The sequence below is a fragment of the Oncorhynchus kisutch genome, linkage group LG17, assembly GCF_002021735.2.
Source record: "Oncorhynchus kisutch isolate 150728-3 linkage group LG17, Okis_V2, whole genome shotgun sequence".
In the NCBI taxonomy this organism is placed as follows: domain Eukaryota; kingdom Metazoa; phylum Chordata; class Actinopteri; order Salmoniformes; family Salmonidae; genus Oncorhynchus; species Oncorhynchus kisutch.
Genome location: NC_034190.2, coordinates 75,105,918 through 75,131,679, shown reverse-complemented (window position 1 = coordinate 75,131,679; position 25,762 = coordinate 75,105,918). Strand labels below are relative to the sequence as shown.

The 25,762-nt window shown below is 43.3% G+C and overlaps 2 protein-coding genes across 2 annotated transcripts; one reads left to right on the top strand and one right to left on the bottom strand.

The window, feature by feature from the left end:
* The first annotated feature begins 5,567 nt into the window (after nucleotides 1-5,567).
* Nucleotides 5,568-23,138, top strand: LOC109878415 (zinc finger protein Eos-like). Its single transcript, XM_020470646.2, has 8 exons — nucleotides 5,568-5,742; nucleotides 5,903-5,954; nucleotides 6,577-6,678; nucleotides 6,971-7,264; nucleotides 7,528-7,695; nucleotides 17,577-17,735; nucleotides 17,960-18,082; nucleotides 18,207-23,138. The coding sequence occupies exons 2-8, from the start codon at nucleotides 5,918-5,920 to the stop codon at nucleotides 19,157-19,159; spliced, it is 1,836 nt and encodes a 611-aa protein (XP_020326235.1). The 5' UTR covers nucleotides 5,568-5,742; nucleotides 5,903-5,917; the 3' UTR covers nucleotides 19,160-23,138.
* A 92-nt stretch (nucleotides 23,139-23,230) lies between these two features.
* On the bottom strand, nucleotides 23,231-25,309 carry LOC109878423 (40S ribosomal protein S26). The gene is made up of 4 exons (XM_020470654.2): nucleotides 25,196-25,309; nucleotides 24,168-24,345; nucleotides 23,704-23,834; nucleotides 23,231-23,334 (listed from the first exon to the last, which is right to left on the bottom strand). Exons 1-4 carry the CDS (start codon nucleotides 25,280-25,282, stop codon nucleotides 23,296-23,298), a joined length of 435 nt encoding a protein of 144 aa, XP_020326243.2. The 5' UTR covers nucleotides 25,283-25,309; the 3' UTR covers nucleotides 23,231-23,295.
* Between the last annotated feature and the right edge of the window lie 453 nt (nucleotides 25,310-25,762).

The following is a 25,762-nucleotide window of genomic DNA, read 5'->3' as shown; positions in this document are numbered from 1 at the left end:
GGCATTAATCAGAGAGGCAACAAAGAAACCAAAGATAACCCTGAAGGAGCTGCAAAGCTCCACAGCAGAGATTGGAGTATCTGTCCATAGGATCACTTTAAGCTGTACACTACACAGAGCTAGGCTTTATGGAAGAGTGGCCAGAAAAAAGCCATTGCTTAAAGTGTTCACCAAAAGGCATGTGGGAGACTCCACAAACATATGGAAGATGGTACTCAGGTCAGATGAGACTAAAATTGAGATTTTTGACCATCAAGATAAACGCTATGTCTGGCGCAAACCCAACACCTCTCATCACCTCGAGAACACTGATATTTTTCATCAGCAGGGACTGCGAAACTGGTCAGAATTGAAGGAATGATGGATGGCGCTAAATAAAGGGAAATTCTTGAGGGATACATGTTTCAGTCTTCCAGAGATTTGAGACCGGGATGGAGGTTCACCTTCCAGCAGGACAATGATCCTAAGCATATTGCTAAAGCAACACTCAAGATGTTTATGGGGAAACTTTTAAATGTCTTGGAATGGCCTAGTCAAAGCCCAGACCTCAATCCAATTGAAAATCTGTGGTATGACTTAAAGATTGCTGTATACCAGCAGAACCCATCCAACTTGAAGGAGATGGAGCTGTTTTGCCTTGAAGAATGGGCAAAAATACAGGTGGTTAGATGTGCCAAGCTTATAGAGAAATATCCCAAGAGACTTGCAGCTGTAATTGCTGCAAAAGGTGGCTCTACAAAGTATTGACTTTGGGGGAATGCATAGTTAGGCACGCTGAAGTTTTCAGTTTTTTTTGTCTTATTTTTAAGTTGTTTCACAATTTATTTTAAATGCATCTTCAAAGTGGTAGGAATGTTATGTAAATCAAATGATACAAACCCACAAAAAAATCAATTTTAATTCCAGGTTGTAAGGCAACAAAATAGGAAAAATGCCAAGGGGGTGAATACTTTCAAAAGCCACTGTAAGATACTATTGATGTGGCTGCCTTTGGGGCAGTTACAATAACGTTACAATAGCATACATACATTCCCGTCATATAGTGTTGATGTTGCTGGTTGGCTCTATTTGTCATATATCAATGGGCATGCCCTTCTCTGCCCACCTCATACTATGTAAATGTATTGCGTTTAAGCTGTTATCAGTGAATGAGGCAGCTTTATGGAGGAGATAACAATTAACTTCACGTAACCCTGGCAACAAGATGGAAGATTCCCAGAATGTGTTTATACAGATCCAGGAAGCCTATCAGATTCTGCTCAGATGACAGAAGCCTCTATTGAAATAAATGATTTTCCTCCTAGACCCTTGTCAACCTTGCAATGCCAATGACGTGGCACATAGCTGGTTTCACTAAAAGGGATCTACAGTCAGCCCGTTATTGAAGTCATGAAATGTACCAAATATATGAATTAACATACTTTACAGGGGGTTGTAACATGACTAGTATACTTCATTTGAACATCAGAGCAGCTCACAGAACATACATTGTGTATGGGGTAGTCTTGGTGGTGTTTGCTGCCATCTTCTGGTAGAACACCTATGGATTGGGAATGCTTCACTCTTCACAGTATAAATTAAGTACATTCACACAGTTAATTACTTTTCATTCAAATATGTTGTCAATTACCTGCCTCCTTTTTTATCAGCAATTGCATCACCCTAATGATTGACAATGAATGCACTAGTAGTAGCCTAAAGTGCTGCATTAGCAACCACATCACACATGTTTGATGCACAAATATTTAGGCTCGTTTTTGGTGGCTGAATAAATCAGCCGTTTCTCACATTATTACGCATCTATGTTTTCGGCAATCACTGGCTGATGATCAGGTTCTGTTGTATTTTCGTCCGGTATCCCAATCGCCACTAGTTACCACAGCCCCAAAGTCTTAAACCCGGTATATTTCTACTTTACTTTATTGCGTTTATTTTTACAAGGACAGTGCACATTAATTAACGTTTCAGTAAAAGTGCCGGTTTTAGCCTGCCGGCTAATTTTCAACCCCATGTCCCTCGGCAAGCTATTTAAATAATTACAACAACAATACAAACAAACAATGAGCAGTGAGCACATGCAGAGCAACGTATGACAAGCAACCCGTAGCATGCAGACTGACAGCAATAGCACAAAAAGCAACACAACAAAATCCCAAAAACAGTATTTACACACCTCACAAGCTACACACAAAATCTGGTTTGAAACCTAACCCAACCCCTAACCACACTGCTAAGCGTATACCAAACCCTAACCTTAAATCAAGACCAAAAAGCACATATTTGTTTTTATGAATTTTTAGTCCCTTTTGACTTTGTGGCTGTGGGAACTAGTGGAAACACTATATCCCAGTATGGGCCCGGAAGTTGTCTGGGATTCCCGGTTTCCACTAGATAACACAGCCACAAAGGCTATATCGTAAAAATGTATGAAAATAAAAATGTGCTTTTTATTCTTAATTTAAGGTTAGGGTTAGGCATAAGGTTACTATGTGGTTACGGTTATGTTTAAAATCAGATTTAAGAAGATATATTGCAGAAATAGGCGGGATGTATGACTTTGTGGCTGTGTTAACTAGTGACGGCCGGGATTCCCAGGTAAAAGAAGATTCCGGATATGCTGCCGTCGTCAAAGATATCAACAAACAGATATTCTGACATTTAAAAAAGACAAAATTGTCTTTCACCGGGTAAGGAAGATAGTGATGCATTTGCTAACAACGAAGGTATGGCATGAAAAGTGACATTTTGGCAAGGATGTGTTTCGGACTAGTTTAGATGTATGGCATTTTGTTGGGTGGTGGGTGCCATAGCAACGGCTCAGAAGAAACATTATTCTGATTGCTTGACGTGTCATTTTCGGATGGGGAAGTTCCCGTCTAAGGAGACGAATGTCTCCCATGAAGATGATTGGCACACCGCAGCGGCAGTACAAGCGCCTGTTGCTTTCTGTACCGCCCCTGCTCATAGCTGCGAGAAGTAGCGGTGCTGCGTGTTAAATTGAAATAATTTTGCCAAAATTTCCTTATAAAAAATAATTGCCCCCAAAATGGTATTACTCCTGTCTGATCAGACATAAATACATTTAAAAAAAATCGAAATACTACACCAGAGAGCATAATTATATACAGAGGATCAATAGCGTCTAGCTTCTTGGTTAAGGGCTTGTAAGCATTTCACTGTAAGGTCTACTACACCTGTTGTATTCGGAGAATGTAACAAATACAATTTGATTTGATTTGATTCTAAAGAAATTACCCGTGGGTTAAGTTTTATCACAAGCATTTACTGTCAGGAAGGCCGATTCTGAGCAAACAGCACTGTTTTTCAAAGTAGGTTATCTTGAGATATTGGCACAAGCTCATTGGTCATCACAGGTGAGTAGCCTATGCTTCATCTTCATCATTGAGTGAGTCAGTGTCACTGGAAAGTTAATTTTATAGACTAGTACAGCCTATACTATATGTATGTATGTATGTATGTATGTATGTATGTATGTATGTATGTATGTATGTATGTATATATGTGTGTATGTGTGTGTATATATATATATATATATATATATATATATATATATATATATATATATATATAGTATAGGCTGCACTAGTCTATAAAATTAACTTATATATATATATATATGTGTATGTGTGTTTCCTTTTGTAAAATGTGGCGCCTGACACGCTATCAATAAATTAGGGATTTTGGCCAAATGAGCTACATTTACTTGTCCTTAAAACAGCCTATAACAAATGACAAAAACACTATTCCTTGTGTTTTGATGTGTAGCATATGCAAAACTTTATAGACTATTGTTTTCTTGGTTTTTACTTTCATAAAACAATACTTGTCCACCTCACTGTTCAGCTGTCAGAGATTTGAGCACTAAATGCATCAGCGCATTGTATGCATAGGCCTATAGCCTGTATGATATTAATATATAACAAATATAAACAAAGAGAAGCTTAGGCCTAGCCACAGAGAGAGAGAGAGAGATGCCGGCAGCATGCTACGACACCAACATGCGTTTCAGATATAGGCATACAGGCTATACAGATATAGGCATACAGGCTATACAGATATAGGCATACAGGCTATACAGATATAGGCATACAGGCTATACAGGCTATACAGATATAGGCATACAGGCTATACAGATATAGGCATACAGGCTATACAGATATAGGCATACAGGCTATACAGATATAGGCATACAGGCTATACAGGCTATACAGATATAGGCATACAGGCTATACAGGCTATACAGATATAGGCATACAGGCTATACAGATATAGGCATACAGGCTATACAGATATAGGCATACAGGCTATACAGATATAGGCATACAGGCTATACAGGCTATACAGATATAGGCATACAGGCTATACAGATATAGGCATACAGGCTATACAGGCTATACAGATATAGGCATACAGGCTATACAGATATAGGCATACAGGCTATACAGATATAGGCATACAGGCTATACAGATATAGGCATACAGAAGAAGGCTATTTCGTAATTTTTTTAATCCAAATATTTTTTCGAAAGATAAGCATTATACTGTTTGCCGGTGCACAATGTCTTCATATCATAGGCCTGCAGTGTAGGCTAAAAGCCACACCAGCCAACGCAAACACAACGTTACAGTTGGAACTTAATTTGACCAAAGCAAATGGCTCAACAGAATGAAACCAAACACTTGCAAACTGGTTTAAACCTTCACAAAAGTTTTGAACAGGCTAGATTGCAGCAACTACCAAAAAAGGCTAGTGCCTACTGTAACCCAACAAATGATAGCAATAGGCTAATGATATTTATTTTACAAAAGGCCTACTTATAACTTAAACTAAAAACAGAGCACACAATAAAAAATACACATTTAACTTCATTTAGCCAACAAAAATGTCTCAACAGAATGAAACAAATTATGTTTTGCATATTTAAAAAACTGGTTTAGATTAATAAACAGGCCTACAATAATAACAATGATATACAATAATAATAATAATGATAAAAATAACTATCATAAATAAGAAGGGACATTTTTTTTATCCTACTTGCATTTGGTCATTTGTGTGGTATGAAAACATATTCTACTAATGTCTTCTATCATGTAAATGACATAGAATAGCATGAAATGTATTTATAAGATGCCTGTGGAAATCCTAAAAATGTGTCTGCTCAACTGTATGTCACTACTCAAATGTGATTATAGATTCTGTCCCCAACTCCCCCCGAAACTCAAAACATCTTCCTGCTGCTATGCCCCTGTTTTCTACTGCTCCAATGTCTTCTTTTGCTAATGGATGATTGGTTTTACGATGGCCCCGTCAGGCTCACTCAGTAACCAAAATGTTACCTTTGTTTCTGATTAGAATATCCATACAATATTTAAAATATATGAAACTAATGAAATGTTATAATTGATATACCTACCATGATGAAAAACCAGAGAAATGTGATCAAACTTCTACCCCACATTTCCTGGGTATGTGTAGGTGTAGGAGGGAGGGCAGTTCAAGCAGTTACTGACTATAAATGTTGATCTTCTCATATGTGCATTTCCTGGCAACTGAGTATAGGTGAATCTAGAAAGATAGACTAGAGCAAAGTACCAGTTAGACACACAATACAAAGACTTGTGTGAAACAATTTAATACTGCATTTATTGCAGCTTTACATTGGGTTTCAGACATATTTGAATCAAAAGAAATCTACTGCAAAGGATACATTTAACACGGTGAGCATCATACAATGGTATCCAAAATGGCATTTTTTGTTGTTGTTTTAGGACAGGTGGGTGTACTTAAGATAAGACGAAGATTGTTGTATGCTAGGATATCTCATGAGTTGGACCATATTTTTGCTCTGACTTGTCTGTTTTTGTCTCTGTGCCACAGGCAGCTGGTGAGAGAATGAATGCTGACTGCAATGGACATTCATATATGTCAGGTAAGCAGAAAACTAAAAGTATTTTAAAGACTGGATAGATTAGAGAGTTTAATAGTCACATGTACAGGGTTGCAGATGTAATTACAGGGTACAGTGAAATTATTGACCTCCGAGATACAACAATGCAGGACTAAATGAAATAAAACATTACCAATATAATAAAAATAGATAATAATATAAATAATAATATATACATATTAACAATGTAATGATGGGGACAGGGAGAGTAGGTAGCTGACTAGTGGTGGCTATTCAGCAGCCTGATGGTCTGAGGGTAAAAGCTATTGGCCAGACTGACAGTTTTTTGCCATGATGCTCCTATACTGCCCACGTCTGAGTGATGGAAACGGGGAGAACAGGCCATGGCTCGGGTGGATGGGGATGCTGATGATCTACTTGGCCTTCCTGCAACACCTGGTGTTGTAGGTGTCCTAAAGGACAGGCAGTGTACCCAGTATAAGAACATAAAATGGCATCAAATGTCCCAACATTACATTGTGTTCAAAAAGAAAAGAGGACCAAGGCACTCTTCATATAATCAATTAAAATGCCTTTATTTGTATGGCATGTTCAATAGAAACAAGGTTTTAAAAATCACAATTACATTGTGTTCACTTCACAGCCAGTGGAGGAGAGACAGCGACGGAGCATGGTGATTTCTGTGGAGGTCTGAGGGTTCCGGCCGTGAGAACTCAACAGTCCTCTCTCAACCAATCTCTCGGTGGTCAGTCATCTTTTTAAGTCTCTTATCTGTGATCTACAGTATAGAACCTTTTGAATGTACTGTATAATATATCACATGCAAAACTGACTGAAAGCTATAAAGAACACCAGCAGTTATCTCACTTGAGGAATTATTTCCATATGATACATTTTGGTATTTCAATTTATAAAGATTTACTTAATTGCAATAAAACAAAATACATTTCCCATCCCTTTCCCTATATCGTTCCATATGCTAAGTTATGAGGAAGGTTTTGAACAAAGTTTCTCTCCCCTGTCTCCACTCTACCCAGTGAACTCTATTAAGGTAGAGGAGGACAGTGACAATGAGCCTGTTGGTGCTCTACAGCCAGAGAGGAGAAAAGGAGAGAGGGATGACAGAGAGGACACAATAGAAGACGGGAGTGGAGAGCTGGGAGGAAGGGTGGGTCGAGGGAGTGCAGGAAGTGGTTACGGGGAGCTGGCCAGTCCTCAGCCTGCATCCCCGGGTCCCATCCGACTGCCCAATGGGAAGCTCCAATGTGACGTGTGTGGAATGAACTGTATCGGGCCCAATGTACTGATGGTGCACAAGCGCATCCACACAGGTGAGGCCAGATAAACAGACAACAGAGTACGTTGAAAAATCCCCCTAGAAGACAACGGGAAAGTTTCTATTCAGTTTCCTGAACTGAAAACTGTATTGACCCCTACCCCAATAGGTCTTTGTGTTCCTCATCAACATGAACCCTTTGACTTTTCTTTACATGGTGTTCATATGGTCCATACATTTTGACTGAATATGGCTCCACTGCTTTGTTCCAAGGTGATAGTAGGATTTGGAAAAAAAGACTGTCCATGTTGTTGTCAGGTGAGCGTCCATTCCAGTGTACCCAGTGTGGAGCCTCCTTCACCCAGAAGGGGAACCTGCTGCGCCACATAAAGCTGCACTCTGGAGAGAAACCCTTTAAATGTCCCTTCTGTAACTACGCCTGTCGCCGCCGGGACGCACTCTCTGGACACATCCGCACACACACTGGTAAGCCACAGTAGCCTGCTTTCTAATGTCAAGCCAGGAAACTGGTAAGACCATTTGGGCTCTAAGTGGGCTCAGTGGGACCAGATGGGGAATAGAGCTGCTACCAGCCGCAGTCCCATTGTGTTGTGTAATTACAATGTATTGTAATAGCGAGTCATCTGTTCTCACAGTGTCTTCAATTCAATAATTTTTTGGGGTCCAATTGGATTTAGAATAACAAAATCATATATTTCTTGCAAAAAAAGTCCATTCATCTCTCTAGAGTGGGGCTCAGAGGAAATAGAGAAATATCTATTGTCTTTACAGGAATGTACTTTACCACACGTGCAAAATATGACATTTAAAAGTATTCAAAACAGGATGTCCTGTTGGTGTTTTTCAATTTAATGAAGACATGCATTCAACAGGTGTTGATAGAGACAGGCAGAGCAAGGTGGGCCTGCTGTTCTGAACAAATAATTTCAGTTTCAAAGAAAAGCAAACTTGCAAACCTCAGATTTCGGCGAAATGACGTCAGTCTCTGACTGCTCGGTAAAGGTGGAACATTGCGGTGGCAAGTTGGGTCTTTTAAAACGTCAAAGGTGTGGAACAGAGAACAATTTCTGGAATTCACAGAGAAGGGGGAGTCCATACCCATATGGATTTTATTTTATTTTAATATATATATATATATACACACACACACAAACACACACATTAAACAAGATTCTTGTATAGGTTATATCTGTAGCAAAATTATTCTGCTTCTAGTTCCGAAAGTGCAGTAATATCTAACAAGTAATCGAACAATTTCCTAACAACTACCTAATACACACAAATCTAAAGTGGTGAATAAGAATATGTACTTATAAATATATGGATGAGCGATGGCCGAGCGGCAAAAGCAAGGTGCAATAGATGGTATAAAATACAGTATATACATATCATATGAGTAATTTAAGATATGTAAACATTATTAAATTGGCATTATTTAAAGAGGCATTGTTTAAAGTGACTAGTGATCCATTTATTAAACTGGCCAGTAATTGGGTCTCAATGTAGGCAGCAGCCTCTCTGAGTTAGTGATTGCTGTTTAGCAGTCTCATGGCCTTGAGATACAAGCTGTTTTTCAGTCTTTCAGTCCCAGCTTTGATGCACCTGTACTGACCTCGCCTTCTGGATGATAGCGGGATGAACAGGCCGTGGCTCAGGTAGTTGATGTCTTTGATTATCTTTTTGGCCTTCCTGTGACATCGGGTGCTGTAGGTGTCCTGGAGGGCAGGTAGTTTGCCCCCGGTGATGCGTTGTGCAGACCTCACTACCCTCTGGAGAGCCTTGCGGTTGAAGGCGGTGCAGTTGCGGTAACAGGCTGTGATACAGCCCGACAGGATGCTCTTGATTGTGCATCTGTAAAGGTTTGTCAGAGTTTTGGGTGACAAGCCAAATTTCCCCAGTCTTCTGAAGTTGAAGAGTCGCTGTTGCGCCTTCTTCACCACACTGTCTGTGTGGGTGGACCATTTCAGTTTGCCTGTGATGTGTATGCCGAGGAACTTAAACCTTTCCACCTTCTCCACTGCTGTCCCTTCGATGTGGATAGGGGTGTGCTCCCTCTGCTGTTTCCTGAAGTCCACGATCATCTCCTTTGTTTTGTTGACTTTGAGTGAGAGGTTGTTTTCCTGACACAATACTCCGAGGGCCCTCACCTCCTCCCTGTACCCTGTCTCATCGTTGTTGGTAATCAAGCCCACTACTGTTGTGTCATCTGCAAACTTGATGATTGAGTTGGAGGCGTGTGTGGCCACACGGTCGTGGGTGAACAGGGAGTACAGGAGAGGGCTGAGCACACACCCTTGTGGGGCCCGAGTGTTGAGGGTCAGCGAAGTGGAGATGTTGTTTCCTACCTTCACCATTCCTACCTTCACCATCTGGGGGTGGCCCGTCAGAAAGTCCAGGACCCAAATGCACAGGGCGGGTTGAGACCCAGGGCCTCCAGCTTGATGATGAGCTTGGAGGGTACTATGGTGTTAAATGCTGAGTTGTAGTCAATGAACAGCATTTATACATAGGTATGCCTCTTGTCCAGATGGGATAGGGCAGTGTGATGGCGATTGCATCATCTGTGGACCTGTTGGGGCGGTATGCAAACTGAAGTGGGTCTAGGGTGGCCTGTAAGGTGGAGGTGATGTGATCCTTGACTAGTCTCTCAAAGCACTTCATGATGACAGAAGTGAGTGCTACGGGGCGGTAGTCATTTAGTTCAGTTATCTTTAAAAAACATACGAGAGACATTGTCCCATATGGAAAAGATATAGAAGAATCTAACAAGATGATTATCTTCTACCTGGAACTTGGCAACAAATACACATACAACATTAATAGAAGATTGTTGTAATATCTGACTTATATGGGTGGGTAGCCTTTTAGACAGAAATATAAAACACATACGAGAGACATGTAAGGTAAGCTTTCTAAGGAGGAGGTGGAGGATGAGGGGGTGTGGCAGGAGCAGGATGGGTTGGAGGGAGGAGCAGGAGGTGGAGGGGAGGAGGAGGAAGAGAAGGGAGGAACAAGAAGGGGTGGAGGGAGGAGCAGGAGAAGGAGGGGGATGAGAAGGGGGAGGGAAATCTAGGTATAAATAGTATAATTGATGATACATAACTAATAAAGTTACATTTCATTTGGTCTGTGAAACCTACCCTTTGGAATGGCTCGCTCAATAATAATTCTCACAATAGAACATTGGTAATAGTCAGTGACAAATATTAAAGTTAAGCAGGGCTGGACTTAGTTAAAACCCTGACCAAGGCATAGCTGTAGATTAATCAAATGTCCAGTAGGAGATGCTGCCCATCCTTAACCATGGAAACTCATACCTGAAAATGCACACTGAATATACAAAACATGAAGAACAGCTGCTCTTTCCATGACATAGACTGACCAGGTGAAAGCTATGATCCCTTATTGATGGCACTTGTTAAATCCACTTCAATCAGTGTAGATGAAGGGGAGAAGACAGGTTAAAGAAGGATTTTTAAGCTTTGAGACAATTGAGACGTGGATTGTGTATGTGTGCCATTCAAATCAAATCAAATTTATTTATATAGCCTTTCTTACATCAGCTGATATCTTAAAGTGCTGTTCAGAAGCCCAGCCTAAAACCCCAAACAGCAAGCAATGCAGGTGTAGAAGCACGGTGGCTAGGAAAAACTCCCTAGAAAGGCCAAAACCTAGGAAGAAACCTAGAGAGGAACCAGGCTATGAGGGGTGGCCAGGCCTCTTCTGGCTGTGCCAGGTGGAGATTATAACAGAACATGGCCAAGATGTTCAAATGTTCATAAATGACCAGCATGGTCAAATAATAATAATCACAGTAGTTGTCAAGGGTACAGCAAGTCAGCACCTCAGGAGTAAATGTCAGTTGGCTTTTCATAGCCGATCAATAAGAGTATCTCTACCGCTCCTGCTGTCTCTAGAGAGTTGAAAACAGCAGTCTGGGACATGTAGGACGTCCGGTGAACAGGTCAGGGTTCCATAGCCGCAGGCAGAACAGTTGAAACTGGAGCAGCAGCACGGCCAGGTGGACTGGGGACTGCAAGGCATCATCATGCCAGGTAATCCTGAGGCATGGTCCTAGGGCTCAGGTCCTCCGAGAGAGAGAAAGAAAGAGAGAATTAGAGAGAGCATACTTAAATTCACACAGGACACTGGATAAGACAGGAGAAGTACTCCAGATATAACAAACTGACCCTAGCCCCCCGACACATAAACTACTGCTGCATAAATACTGGAGGCTGAGACAGGAGGGGTCAGGAGGCACTGTGGCCCCATCCGAGGATACAACCCCACCCACTTTGCCAAAGCACATCCCCTACACCACTAGAGGGATATCTTCAACCACCAACTTACCATCCTGAGACAAGGCCGAGTATAACCCACAAAGATCTCCGCCACGGCACAACCCAAGGGGGGCGCCAACCCAGACAGGAAGATCACAGTGACTCAACCCACTCAAGTGACGCACCCCTCCTAGGGACGGCATGAAAGAGCACCAGTAAGCCAGTGACTCAGCCCCTGTAATAGGGTTAGAGGCAGAGAATCCCAGTGGAGAGAGGGGAACCGGCCAGGCAGAGACAGCAAGGGCGGTTCGTTGCTCCTTTCCGTTCACCTTCACACTCCTGGGCCAGACTACACTCAATCATAGGACCGACTGAAGGGGTGAGTCTTCAGTAATGACTTAAAGGTTGAGACCAAGTCTGCGTCTCTCACATGGGTAGGCAGACCATTACATAAAAATGGAGCTCTATAGGAGAAAGCCCTGCCTCCAGCTGTTTGTTTAGAAATTCTAGGGACAATCAGGAGGCCTGCGTCTTGTGACCGTAGCGTACATGTAGGTATGTACGGCAGGACCAAATCGGAAAGATAGGTAGGAGCAAGCCCTTGTAATGCTTTGTAGGTTAGCAGTAAAACCTTGAAATCAGCCCTTGCCTTAACAGGAAGCCAGTGTAGGGAGGCTAGCACTGGAGTAATATGATCCATTTTTTTGGTTCTAGTCAGGATTCTAGCAGCCGTATTTAGCACTAACTGAAGTTTATTTAGTGCTTTATCCGGGTAGCCGGAAAGTAGAGCATTGCTGTAGTCTAACCTAGAAGTAACAAAAGCATGGATACATTTTTCTGCATCATTTTTGGACAGAAAGTTTCAGATTTTTGCAATGTTACGTAGATGGAAAAAAGCTGTCCTTGAAACAGTCTTAATATGTTCGTCAAAAGAGAGATCAGGGTCCAGAGTAACGCCGAGGTCCTTCACAGTTTTATTTGAGACGACTGTACAACCATCAAGATTAATTGTCAGATTCAACAGAAGATCTCTTTGTTTCTTGGGACCTAGAACAAGCATCTCTGTTTTCTCTGATTTTAAAAGTAGAAAGTTTGCAGCCATCCACTTCCTTATGTCTGAAACACAGGCTTCTAGCGAGGGCAATTTTGGGGCTTCACTATGTTTCATTGAAATGTACAGCTGAGTGTCATCTGCATAGCAGTGAAAGTTGACATTTATGTTTTCAAATTACATCCCCAAGAGGTAAAATATATAGTGAAAACAATAGTGGTCCTAAAACGGAACCTTGAGGAACACTGACATTTACAGTTGATTTGTCAGAGGACAAACCATTCACAGAGACAAACTGATATCTTTCCGACAGATAGATAGCCCACAAATTTCCGTTCCAATTTTCTGGAAGCTTGCTTCAGAGCTCGGGTATTTTCTGTATACCAGGGAGCTCGGGTATTTTCTGTATACCAGGGAGCTAGTTAGTTTTTAGGGGTGCAACTGGATTATGAGCCTTTTGGAGTAGATCTGTGGACTTTTCCATGTGAATATTAAAATCACCAAAAATGTGAATATTATCTGCTATGACTACAAGGTCCGATAGGAATTCAGGGAACTCAATGAGGAACGCTGTATATGGCCCAGGAGGCCTGTAAACAGTAGCTATAACAAGTGATTGAGTAGGCTGCATAGATTTCATGACTAGAAGCTCAAAAGACGAAAACTTCCTTTGCTATTGTAAATATTTACAACACCTCCGCCTTTGCGGGATGCACAGGGGATATGGTCACTAGTGTAACCAGGAGGTGAGGCCTCATTTAACACAGTAAATTCATCAGGCTTAAGCCATGTTTCAGTCAGGCCAATCACATCAAGATTATGATCAGTGATTAGTTCATTGACTATAACTGCCTTTGAAGTGAGGGATCTAACATTAAGTAGCCCCATTTTGAGATGTAAGGTATCACGATCTCTTTCAATAATGGCAGGAATGGAGGAGGTCTTTATCCTAGTGAGATTGCTAAGGCGAACACCGCCATGTTTAGTTTTGCCCAACCTAGGTCGAGGCACAGACACGGTCTCAATGGGGATAGCTGAGCTTACTACACTGACTGTGCTAGTGGCAGACTCCACTAAGCTGGCAGGCTGGCTAACAGCCTGCTGCCTGGTCTGCACCCTATTTCATTGTGGAGTTAGAGGCCTGTCTATGTTGGTAGATAAGATGAGAGCACCCCTCCAGCTAGGATGGAGTCCGTCACTCCTCAGCAGGCCAGGCTTGGTCCAGTTTGTGGGTGAGTCCCAGAAAGAGGGCCAAATATCTACAAATTCTATCTTTTGAGAGGGGCAGAAAACAGTTTTCAACCAGCGATTAAGTTGTGAGACTCTGCTGTAGAGCTCATAACTCGATGCCGACACATCTTTCTAGCTGATTTACACACTGAAGCTATGTTGCGCTTGGTGACCTCTGACTGTTTCATCCTAACATCGTTGGTACCGACGTGGATAACAATATCCCTATACTCTCTACACTCGCCAGTTTTAGCTTTAGCCAGCACCATCTTCAGGTTAGCCTTAACGTCAGTAGCCCTGCACCCTGGTAAACAGTGTATGATCGCTGGATGATTCGTTTTAAGTCTAATACTGCAGTTAATGGAGTCGCCAATGACTAGGATTTTCAATTTGTCAGAGCTAATGGTGGGAGACTTTGGCATCTCAGACCCTGTAACGTGAGGTGTGGAGACCAGAGAAGGCTCGGCCTCAGATTCCGACTCACTGCTTAATGGGGAAAACCGGTTGAAAGTTTCTGTCAGCTGAATGAGCCACACCGGTTGAGCATTCCTACAGCATTTCCCTCCAGAAGCCATGAGAAAGTTGTCCGGCTGCGGGGACCGTGCGAGGGGATTTGTACTGACGTTACTATCTGTACTTACTGGTGGCACAGACGCTGTTTCATCCTTTCCTACACTGAAATGATCCTTGCCTAACGATTGCGTCTGAAGCTGGGCTTGCAGCACAGCTATCCTCGCCGTAAGGCGATCGTTCTCCTGTATATTATGAGTACAGTGACTGCAATTAGAAGGCATCATGTTAATGTTACTACTTAGCTTCGGCTGTTGGAGGTCCTGACGAACCATGTCCAGATAAAGCGTCCGGAGTGAAAAGGTTGAATGAAAAAAAAGTTGATTGAGGGAAAACTAAAAATATAAACAGTAATTAAAAAGTAAAAACCAAGGGCCTCCCGGGTGGCGCAGTGGTTAAGGGCGCTGTACTGCAGCGCCAGCTGTGCCACCAGAGACTCTTGGCACAATTGGCATAGCGTCGTCCGTGTTAGGGAGGGTTTGGCCGGTAGGGATATCCTTGTCTCATCTAGCGACTCCTGTGCACTGCGCACAGTGCACGCTAACCAAGGTTGCCAGGTGCACGGTGTTTCCTCTGACACATTGGTACGGCTGGCTTCCGGGTTGGATGCGCGCTGTGTTAAGAAGCAGTGCGGCTTGGTTGGGTTGTGTATCAGAGGATGCATGACTTTCAACCTTTGTCTCTCCCAAGCCCGTACGGGAGTTGTAGCGATGAGACAAGATAGTAGCTACTAACAATTGGATACCACGAAATTGGGTAGAAAAAGGGGGTAAAATAAAAAATACAAATAAATATTTTTAAAAAAGAAAACCGTAATGTTGTCAGGTAGCAAAGTAAGGTTGGCAACAAAACACACAGCAACATATTCAGAATAGGTGAATGGCCAAGACAAAAGATTTAAGAGCCTTTGAACTGGGTATGGTAGTACCGATTTGTGTCAAGAACTGCAACGCTGCTGTGTTTTCCCACTCAACAGTTTCCCTTGTGTATCAAGAATGGTCCACCACCCAAAGGACATCCAGACAATTTGATACAACTGTGGGAAGCATTAGTCAACACCTTGTAGAGTCCATGCCCTGTTGAATTGTGGGGGGGGCGCAACTCAATTTTAGGGAGGTGTTCCTAGTGTTTGGTATACTCAGTGTATAAAAACAATACACTTTTGTTATAAAATTCATAGATGACTTATATAAGTCATATTTTGTCTCATATGTTATACAATATCCATGTAGGAAAGTGGCCACTTTAATATGTCATACAAGGCCAAACATACACCATTTCAATATTGACATGGAATATACAGTGGGGCAAAAAAGTAGTTAGTCAGCCACCAATTGTGCATGTTCTCCCACTTAAAAAGATGAGAGAGGCCTGTAATTTTCATCATAGGTACACTTGACAGACAAAATGAGAAAAAAAATCTAGAAAATCAGATTGTAGGATTTTTTATTAATTTATTTGCAAATTATGGTGGAAAATAAGTATTTGGTCACCTACAAACAAGCATGATTTCTGGCTCTCACAGACCTGTAACTTCTTCTTTAAGAGGCTCCTCTGTCCTCCACTCGTTACCTGTATTAATGGCACCTGTTTGAACTTGTTATCAGTATAAAAGACACCTGTCCACAACCTCAAACATTCACACTCCAAACTCCACTATGGCCAAGACCAAAGAGCTGTCAAAGGACACCAGAAACAAAATTGTAGACCTGCACCAGGCTGGGAAGAATGAATCTGCAAGCAGCTTGGTTTGAAGAAATCAACTGTGGGAGCAATTATTAGGAAATGGAAGACATACAAGACCACTGATAATCTCCCTCGATCTGGGGCTCCACGCAAGATCTCACCCCGTGGGGTCAAAATGATCACAAGAACGGTGAGCAAAAATCCCAGAACCACACGGGGGGACCTAGTGAATGACCTGCAGAGAGCTGGGACCAAAGTAACAAAGCCTACCATCAGTAACACACTAAGCCGCCAGGGACTCAAATCCTGCAGTGCCAGACATGTCCCCTGCTTAAGCCAGTACATGTCCAGGCCCGTCTGAAGTTTGCTAGAGAGCATTTGGATGATCCAGAAGAAGATTGGGAGAATGTCATATGGTCAGATGAAACCAAAATATAACTCAACTCGTCGTGTTTGGAGGACAAAGAATGCTGAGTTGCATCCAAAGAACACCATACCTACTGTGAAGCATGGGGGTGGAAACATCATGCTTTGGGGCTGTTTTTCTGCAAAGGGACCAGGACGACTGATCCGTGTAAAGGAAAGAATGAATGGGGCCATGTAAGATTGATTTTGAGTGAAAACCTCCTTCCATCAGCAAGGGCATTGAAGATGAAACGTGGCTGGGTCTTTCAGCATGACAATGATCCCAAACACACCGCCCAGGCAACGAAGGAGTGGCTTCGTAAGAAGCATTTCAAGGTTCTGGAGTGGCCTAGCCAGTCTCCAGATCTCAACCCCATAGAAAATCTTTGGAGGGAGTTGAAAGTCCGTTTTACCCAGCAACAGCCCCAAAACATCACTGCTCTAGAGGAGATCTGCATGGAGGAATGGGCCAAAATACCAGCAACAGTGTGTGAAAACCTTGTGAAGACTTACAGAAAATGTTTGACCTCTATCATTGCTAACAAAGGGTATATAACAAAGTATTATGATAAACTTTTGTTATTGACCAAATACTTATTTTCCACCATAATTTGCAAATACATTCATTAAAAATCCTACAGTGTGATTTTCTGGATTTTTTTTCTCATTTTGTCTGTCATAGTTGAAGTGTACCTATGATGAAAATTACAGGCCTCTCTCATCTTTTTAAGTGGGAGAACTTGCACAATTGGTGGCTGACTAAATACTTTTTGCCCCACTCTACATACAAACCATGTATTTGTATCTTACCTGATTCTTACTAGGTTTTTGTGCAAATAATCTACTTCTGCCATACAAGATTCATATTGTGTTCTCATGCTTTTCCATATGGTAGGCTAACGTCTAGGTCATGAATAAGTATTAAAGGATGTAATAAAACTTAAATTATGCACAACTACATGTTACTTTTTATTTGACTTACTTTCAGAAATAACTAACTTTCCTAGGACACAATATCAATAGTATTTCATATTTTGTAGATCTCATTTTACCAAAACAGACCAAAAGAGAAGCATGGGTGACCCACTGACTGACCCATGAATTGCTGTGTTTCTGGGCTACAGTGCCCTCTCTGACAGTGGGTAAACCTTACAAGTGCAGTTACTGTGGTCGTAGCTACAAGCAACAGATCACCCTGGAAGAACACCTTGAACGCTGCCACAACTACCTAAAGTGTCTACAGAACCATCAGCCAGCACTCAGCACTGAACACACTGCACAGGGTAACATACACACAGACTCTTAATGTCAAATATACAGGGTAACACACATTGACTGTCATCATCCACACAAACACAAGATTACAGAAATACACTTTGCTCTTTCATGTTGTGTTAGTTCAGTCTGAGCTCACTGGACAAAGTCAATGTGAACCAGAAAACACATCTGTTTTTGCATTCTGATGTCAATGTGTATTTGAACTGAGTCTGTTGTGTTTTGTCCCCAGGTATGGAGCCGATGTCTGAGCCAGAGGCTGTCCTCCAGCCGTCCACTGAGAAACTGTCTTTTATAGACAGACTGGTGAACACCATCACCAAACGCAAGAGGTCCACTCCACAGAAGTTTCTGGGTGAGTTTTCTCCTGTTTATATATGTCCATGTTCCTGAAGGTATTGAAACCCAACAGTGCTGTAACATGACGATAGTCTTATGATTCTGAGGTTGTCAACACTGATGTGCGCTTTTCTTTACAGGAGAAAAGCACATGAGGCTCAACGAGCCTGATATAACTTCTGAACTATTCCCTGGTCCTGAAAAGGAAAAGGGTGGGGACCTGCACTCTGCACCCAACTCTCACCTTGAGGGAGAGGCTGGTGCTGCAGGGTTAGTGGGGATGGGGGGCAGTTATCTCCACAGGTATGGAGGTGATGAGGACCCTGGGTCTGAGCCCCCTCAGCTGGCCCTGCCCTACTCTGCCTGCCTGTCTGACCCCAGCCCAGTCATCAGCTCTGTTTACAGCCACCCGATTCCTCTGGGTCCCCAGGTCAATGGAGCCGTAGGTGGGCGTGGAGGTGGGGTAGCGGCCAGGTTTGTGGAGCTCGCTGGACGGGAAGCAGGCGAGGGACACGAGGACATACCCTCAGGTCAGAGCCCCACGGTCAGTAATGGCTACAGCAATGGCCCCAGCAATGGCTGCCATGATTTCAAAGACAAGTCCGACACAGAGAGCACAGCAGAGGAGCAGCAGAGCACCGGTGTTACAGCTCCAACCAGCAACTCCAACAACCACCACCTCCTCCCTAACCTACAGTACGTAGCCCCAGCACTGCCCAGCAGCCGTCGCGACCGCCTTCCAAACCCCAATCCCAGACACGCCCAAGACCCAGATATAGAGAGGGAGAGAGGGTACACCGACACCACCATCCCCACCACTGTGAAGGGATCGGGGAGCCCTGGTCCAGGGTCACCATCCTTCTCCGGGGAAGCTTCGATACAGGTACAGGTGGTGGACAGGGAGGGACGAGCGGTGCGGTCATTTCGCTGTGAGCACTGTCGCATGTTCTTCCTGGACCACGTGATGTTCACCATCCACATGGGCTGCCACGGATTCCACCAGCCTTTCCAGTGCAACGTCTGTGGCCACTGCAGCTGCAACCGCTACCAGTTCACCTCGCACATCATCCGCGGGGAGCACCAGGTGGGCTGAGGACGGGAGCACCAGGTGGGCTGAGGACGGGAGCACCAGGTGGGCTGAGGACGGGAGCACCAGGTGGGCTGAGGACGGGAGCACCAGGTGGGCTGAGGACGGGAGCACCAGGTGGGCTGAGGACGGGAGCACCAGGTGGGCTGAGGACAGGAGCACCAGGTGGGCTGAGGACGGGAGCACTAGGTGGGCTGAGGACAGGAGCACCAGGTGGGCTGAGGACAGGACCGCCAGGTGGACTGAGGACAGGAGCACCAGGTGGGCTGAGGACAGGAGCGCCAGGTGGGCTGAGGACAGGAGCGCCAGGTGGGCTGAGGACGGGAGCACCAGGTGGGCTGAGGACAGGAGCACCAGGTGGGCTGAGGACGGGAGCGCCAGGTGGGCTGAGGACAGGAGCGCCAGGTGGGCTGAGGACGGGAGCACCAGGTGGGCTGAGGACGGGAGCACCAGGTGGGCTGAGGACGGGAGCACCAGGTGGGCTGAGGATGGGAGCGAAGGGGGAGAGCCGGTCCCAACTGCCCTACCTCTTAGCCCTTCCCCTTCAATGTTTACACATCAGAAGGATCTGGATAGGTATAATCAGTGTAGTGGTAGAGATTTCACTGTATTGCTTCCACATTACAAGGGTGTGGGAGTGAATTGAGACCGGCTGGGGGTGAAGGGGGTGGGTGGGGCGAGGGAAAGGCAGGGGTGTCTGCTTCTTTGAGGTGACATGGGCTGCTTGTTCTGCACCAGATTACACACAGAGAGACACCCATTGCCTTAACTGTTACATAGAAGTAACCCAGGATGATCTTGTTGTGACTGAGAGAAGGCGTATTGTTTACAACTGTTAATGTAATGACGGAGTACGTGATCATGTATAAAGGCCATTATGAACATGAAATATCCTGCCTTAGGTGATGTGGATCCTTCACTGTGGATGGTTACAGATTTTAACCATGGAGATTAAGAAGAAAGCTAATAGGGGCCTTATAATGCTGGTCTAGATCAGACTGTTGACCCATGTCCAGTGATGGATAGGGCTCGACTGAGGTGGTCAGGTAGACGAGGCTGCTACATTTAATGGAGGATTGCACTTCTAGATTATTGGCTTGAATGTGATAATAGCGTGACGTGAAAACTACTTTTAACTTTGAAGGGTATTCAATCAATCAGTCAAATGTATTTATATAGCCATTTTTACATCAGCCACGTCACAAAGTGCTATACAGAAACCCAGCCTAAAACCCCAAACAGGAAGCAATGCAGGTGTAGAAGCCCGGTGGCTAGGAAAAACTCCCTAGAAAGGCAGGAACCTAGGAAGAAACCTAGAGAGGAACCAGGTTCTGAGGGGTGGCCAGTCCTCTTTTGGCTGTGCCGAGTGTAGATTATAACAGTGCATTGCCAATATGTTCAAACCCACCAACTGTGCCAAAGCACAGCCCCCACACCATTAGAGGTATATCTTCAAACCAACGACTTACTACCCTGAGACAAGGCTGAGTATAGCCCACGAAGATCTCCACCACGGCACGAACCTGAGGGGGGCGCCAACCCAGACAGGAAGATCACATCAGTGACTCAACCCACTTAAGTGACGCACCCCTCCTAGGGACGGCATGGAAGAGCACCAGTAAGCCAGTGACTCAGCCCTCCTAGGGACGGTATGGAAGAGCACCAGTAAGCCAGTGACTCAGCCCTCCTAGGGACGGCATGGAAGAGCACCAGTAAGCCAGTGACTCAGCCCTCTTAGGGACGGCATGGAAGAGCACCAGTAAGCCAGTGACTCACCACTCCTAGGGACGGCATGGAAGAGCACCAGTAAGCCAGTGACTCACCCCTCCTAGGGACGGCATGGAAGAGCACCAGTAAGCCAGTGACTCATCCCTCCTAGGGACGGCATGGAAGAGCACCAGTAAGCCAGTGACTCAGCCCCCATAATAAAGTCAGAGAATCCCAGTGGAGAGAGTGGAACAGGTCAGGCAGAGACAGCAGGGGCGGTTCGTCGCTCCAGTGCCTTTTCGTTCAACTTCCGACCCCTGGGCTAGACTACACTCAATCATAGGACTTACTGAAGAGATGAGTCTTCAATAAAGACTTAAAGGTCGAGACCAAGTCTGTCTCTCTCACATGGGTAGGCAGACCATTCCATAGAAATTGAGCTCTATAGGAGAAAGTCCTGCCTCCAGCTGTTTGCTTAGAAATTCTAGGGACAGTAAGGAGGCCTGCATCTTGTGACCGTAGCGTAGGTATGTACGGCAGGACCAAATCAGAGAGATAGGTAGGAGCAAGCCCATGTAATGTTTTGTAGGTTAGCAGTAAAACCTTGAAATCAACCCAGCCTTAACAGGAAGCCAGTGTAGAGAGGCTAGAACTGGAGTAATATGATATATTTTGGGGGGTTCTAGTCAAGATTCTAGCAGCCGTGTTTAGCACTAACTGAAGTTTATTTAGTGCTTTATCTGGGTAGCATGAGAGTAGATCATTGCAGTAGTCTAATCTACAAGTGACAAAAGCATGGATTAGCATTTCCACATAGTATTTGGACAGACATTTTCAGATTTTTGCAGATTGTTACGAAAATGGAAAAAAACTGTCCTTGAAATATTCTTGATATGTTCATCTATTTTTCCTCCTAAGATTGCACTGATAAATTACAATGTAATGCTTTAAAAAAAAAGAAGACTTTGTATAGGAAGAATGCTCTTCACATAGGGTCTTATTTATGAAAAGGGGTCATCTACAGAACTGGGTACTCTAATTGGTCTGTCCCTCTCCTCTCCTCTTGGTGCTGAATTGACCATTGTTAGGGCCTTGTTTGGTTAATCATATCACATGAACTTTATTTAAAGCTTCTTCATCAAACTGTCCCCTTCTATGTCAGATGGTCCAGCACTGTCCTCAGACAATTGTCATCAAATTCTCATTTCTGGAAAAGGCTTAAAATAAAGGTTCAAATCCAGGTCATATAACATGATTAACCGAAACACAGGGCCCTAACCATTGTGACTAAGGTTGTCATCGCCATCCTAATTTACAGGTGAGAACATCCACAGAACTGTGTAATTTCGCACTGAATGGTTCAGGAAACAAGGACAATGTCTTGATGGGTTGACTCCAGTTGCACAAATGGACAGTGAGAAAAGTACTTAAAATATTTCAGCCTATCAAAGACTATTTTTTTATGAAGTTTATCATTTTTGTAGTTATGTGAATATCTATATGTTGTAGTGTGACACATTTAGCATAGCCTTGGTAGATGTGATCAGCTTCAGCTATATCCCAAGTCCAGCCACAGCGTAAGCAACCCATTGGTCCAGAAAAGGTTACCTCCTGTGATTTTAAAGCAACCGAAAACCTCTATGTATTTGTTTCCCATCGCAGTGTGGGGACTGGTGAACAATGTTTGAGACCAAATTCAGTATTTAATGTTTTCTGTTTGCATCCTCGTGTGAACAAATGAATATATATTGTACTATGAATGCACTTGATGTACATAGGATCATTGTATGACATATGAGTGAGAAAATTTGATTATCAGATTCTTATTTATCCTTTCCAGTGGCAGGTAGCCTAGCAGTTAAGAGCTTTGGGCCAGTATTTAAAAGGTCAACTAGGGGGGGAAAAGATCTGCCAATGTGCACTTCAGCAAGACACTTAACCCTAAATGTAAGTCGCTCTGGATAAGAGTTTGCTAAATTATTAAAATGTAAAACGTGTGTGATGACAAATTAATTCTGTATGAACTGTGAAGTATCTTCAAGCAGCAGGTTAGTAACCTCAAGGATAGTTAGGCCTTCATTTAATTGCAATGTTGTAGAAATATTTTGTGAGAAGAAATGTAACATGACAAAGAACTATTTACCTCAAGATAACAGAGACACGAAACTGCCTCATTCTTTGAAATAAGTAACTTTTGGTATCAAGTGCTTTTATGGTGTGCAACCTAACACTGTTCAAGTAACGCATGTCCAATAAAATACATGATGTTCTGATTGGACATTGTGTTCTCATTAATGTGACATTCAATATAAAGCAGATATTGATATGGCTCTTCTACCAAGTCGGTATACAAATGTAACACTTCTGACATACAGTTAAATCACTTTTATTTGTTTACATAAAAATGATATTGATCCCTAGGATGGTCAATGACATTAACCCATGGGCTTTGGAGGAGGTCTTGGGGCACCACCCTAGAAGGGAGAATAAATATGTTTAGTCAAATATTCAGAACATGCTTTTAATCTACTTTCTCTTAACTTCCTGTCCTTATGAGCTTCAGGATTCAGACTAGGTTCATTTAAATAGATTCAGATCATGCATTCAGGTTTGTAATCAATAAGTTGATTTTGCGAATTGACTAGTCCATGTCAAATTAACTTGACATTCTTATACTACATGGTTTTGGATTGAAAGCCCACCCAACACGCTCTTCCAGAATCTATACAATCACATGGAACCCAGTATTTCCAGTCGTTTGAGTAAAGGGATGTGCATTATTGAGATGCTTAACTTCACTAGGAGTTAAAAGGCATAGCCAAGTACACAGTGCTATAACTTACGCTGGGCCTGAAGCGGGGTGGTGGTGTGCGGTCCTTCCTGGCCTCGGTGGAGCGATTCCTCACCACCTTGCTGTGGATGGCACAGCTCACACAGTAGTGCAGCTTCACATACAGTTTGGGCAGCACGTAAGCTGGAGAGGGGAGATAACAATAAAGGCAGGGTTAGATCAATGACCCCTCACAGTTAGGCCAGAATATTGATACTACAGTAGCCATTAATTAAGCCATTGTAGTCTAGGTCACAGAGGCATTCAATCCAGCCATAACATGTGTACAGGGAAAATGTAGAGCTCATGATACTTTCACATTTCATCCAGTAAAATGTTCCCAAAGCTACAGATGTATAAAAATAAAATAAAAATCCAAAAACCAGATTTCAGAATCTGAAGAGACTGACATTCCACCATCCTTATACTGGATACATCAATATTATTTGTTTTTATTGACATTCAGCAGCTACTTACCATCGAACACACTGGCCTCTGTGATGTCCCTCACAGCAGCAGCCTCGACAATGTTTCTGATGACAAACTTCTTGATGGCCTTGTCCTTGGGAACACACCGGGCACAGTTGGTGCAGCGGATGGGCTGGACATGTCCACGTCCCTTCTTGGCACGGCCATTGTTCCTTCTCTTCTTAGTCTGGGGAGAAGATATCAGTTATTTACTTAACCTTTATTTAACTATCCAAGTCAGTTAAGACCAAATTCTTATTTACAATGACGGCCTATCCGGGCCAAACCCTCCCCTAACCCAGATGACGCTGAGCCAATTGTGCGCCGCCCTATGGGACTCCCAATCACGGCCGGTTGTTATACAGCCCGGTATCGAACCAGGGTCGTTAGTGACAACTCTAGCACGGAGATGGAGCCACAGTTAGATTTAACACTATAAAACCAATGTGACAGCCAGCAACAAGCCACGTCTCGGGACCTGGCTTACAACGTTCCTGAACTGATCAGATAATACAAATTAAACGTAATGTATATATATATAATCGATTTCCCCTATTCATCTGTGCCACTAAAAGTGTTTGCGCCTAGGAAACATGAATGCGTTAACTTAGCTAGTTCCCAAGCTAAACTACTACTAGCTAGCCAACCAACGTCAAAATCTATTATTGCTGATGATCTGTTTTCTAACTATCCAACCAACTGTGTCGATAGACTAACCGATTATTATTCTGCTTGAATATACAGTTTGGCGCCGATCACCTGGTCGACAATTTATATCAATGCATTCCGATAGTTTGCAACCGGGGTCGTCTAACAGCCACACAAATTAAGCGCGTGCCTGTTGTGGCAGCATGCGGCTAACTAGCTAACCATATTTCACATCATTCCTAGCTAGAAAACTATTTTAAACACTAAATCTGAAAAATGTATTACATATTACTTTTTTCTATACATAAACGACCAATCCAGTGGTGTATTTTCGTGTGTTTATTTCATTTCAACAGACTGGGCCTGTAGAAGAATCAGAGAAGCCTTACCATCGTGTCACTTAAGGGTGGAAAGAGAACGAGCCGGAAATGGGAGGAGAATTCATGTCTTCCGTCTGACAGGAGAGCAATGCGCATGTGCACATCCAATGTGCGTATTGTGTGGACGTCCACTTGATGTCACTATTGACCGGTTTATGAGATCACGCTTGAACAGCTGTTCTTTTACATACTGAACAAAAATATAAACGCAACAAGCAACACTTTTAAAGATTTTACTGAGTTACTGTTCATATAAGGAAATCAGTCAATTGAAATACATTAATTAGGTCCTAATCTATGGATTTCACATGACTGGGAATACATTTATGCACAGATACCTTAATGCTGGTCACAGATACCTTAAAAAGAAGGTAGGAGCGTGGATCAGAAAATTAGTCAGTTTCTGGTGTGACCACCATTTTCCTCTTGTAGCAAGACAGATATCCTTTGCATATAGTTGACCAGGCTGTTGATTGTGGCCTGTGGAATGTTGTCCCACTCCTCTTCAATGGCTGTGCGAAGTTGCTGGATATTGGCGGGAACTGGAACACGCTGTCGTACACGTAAATCCAGAGC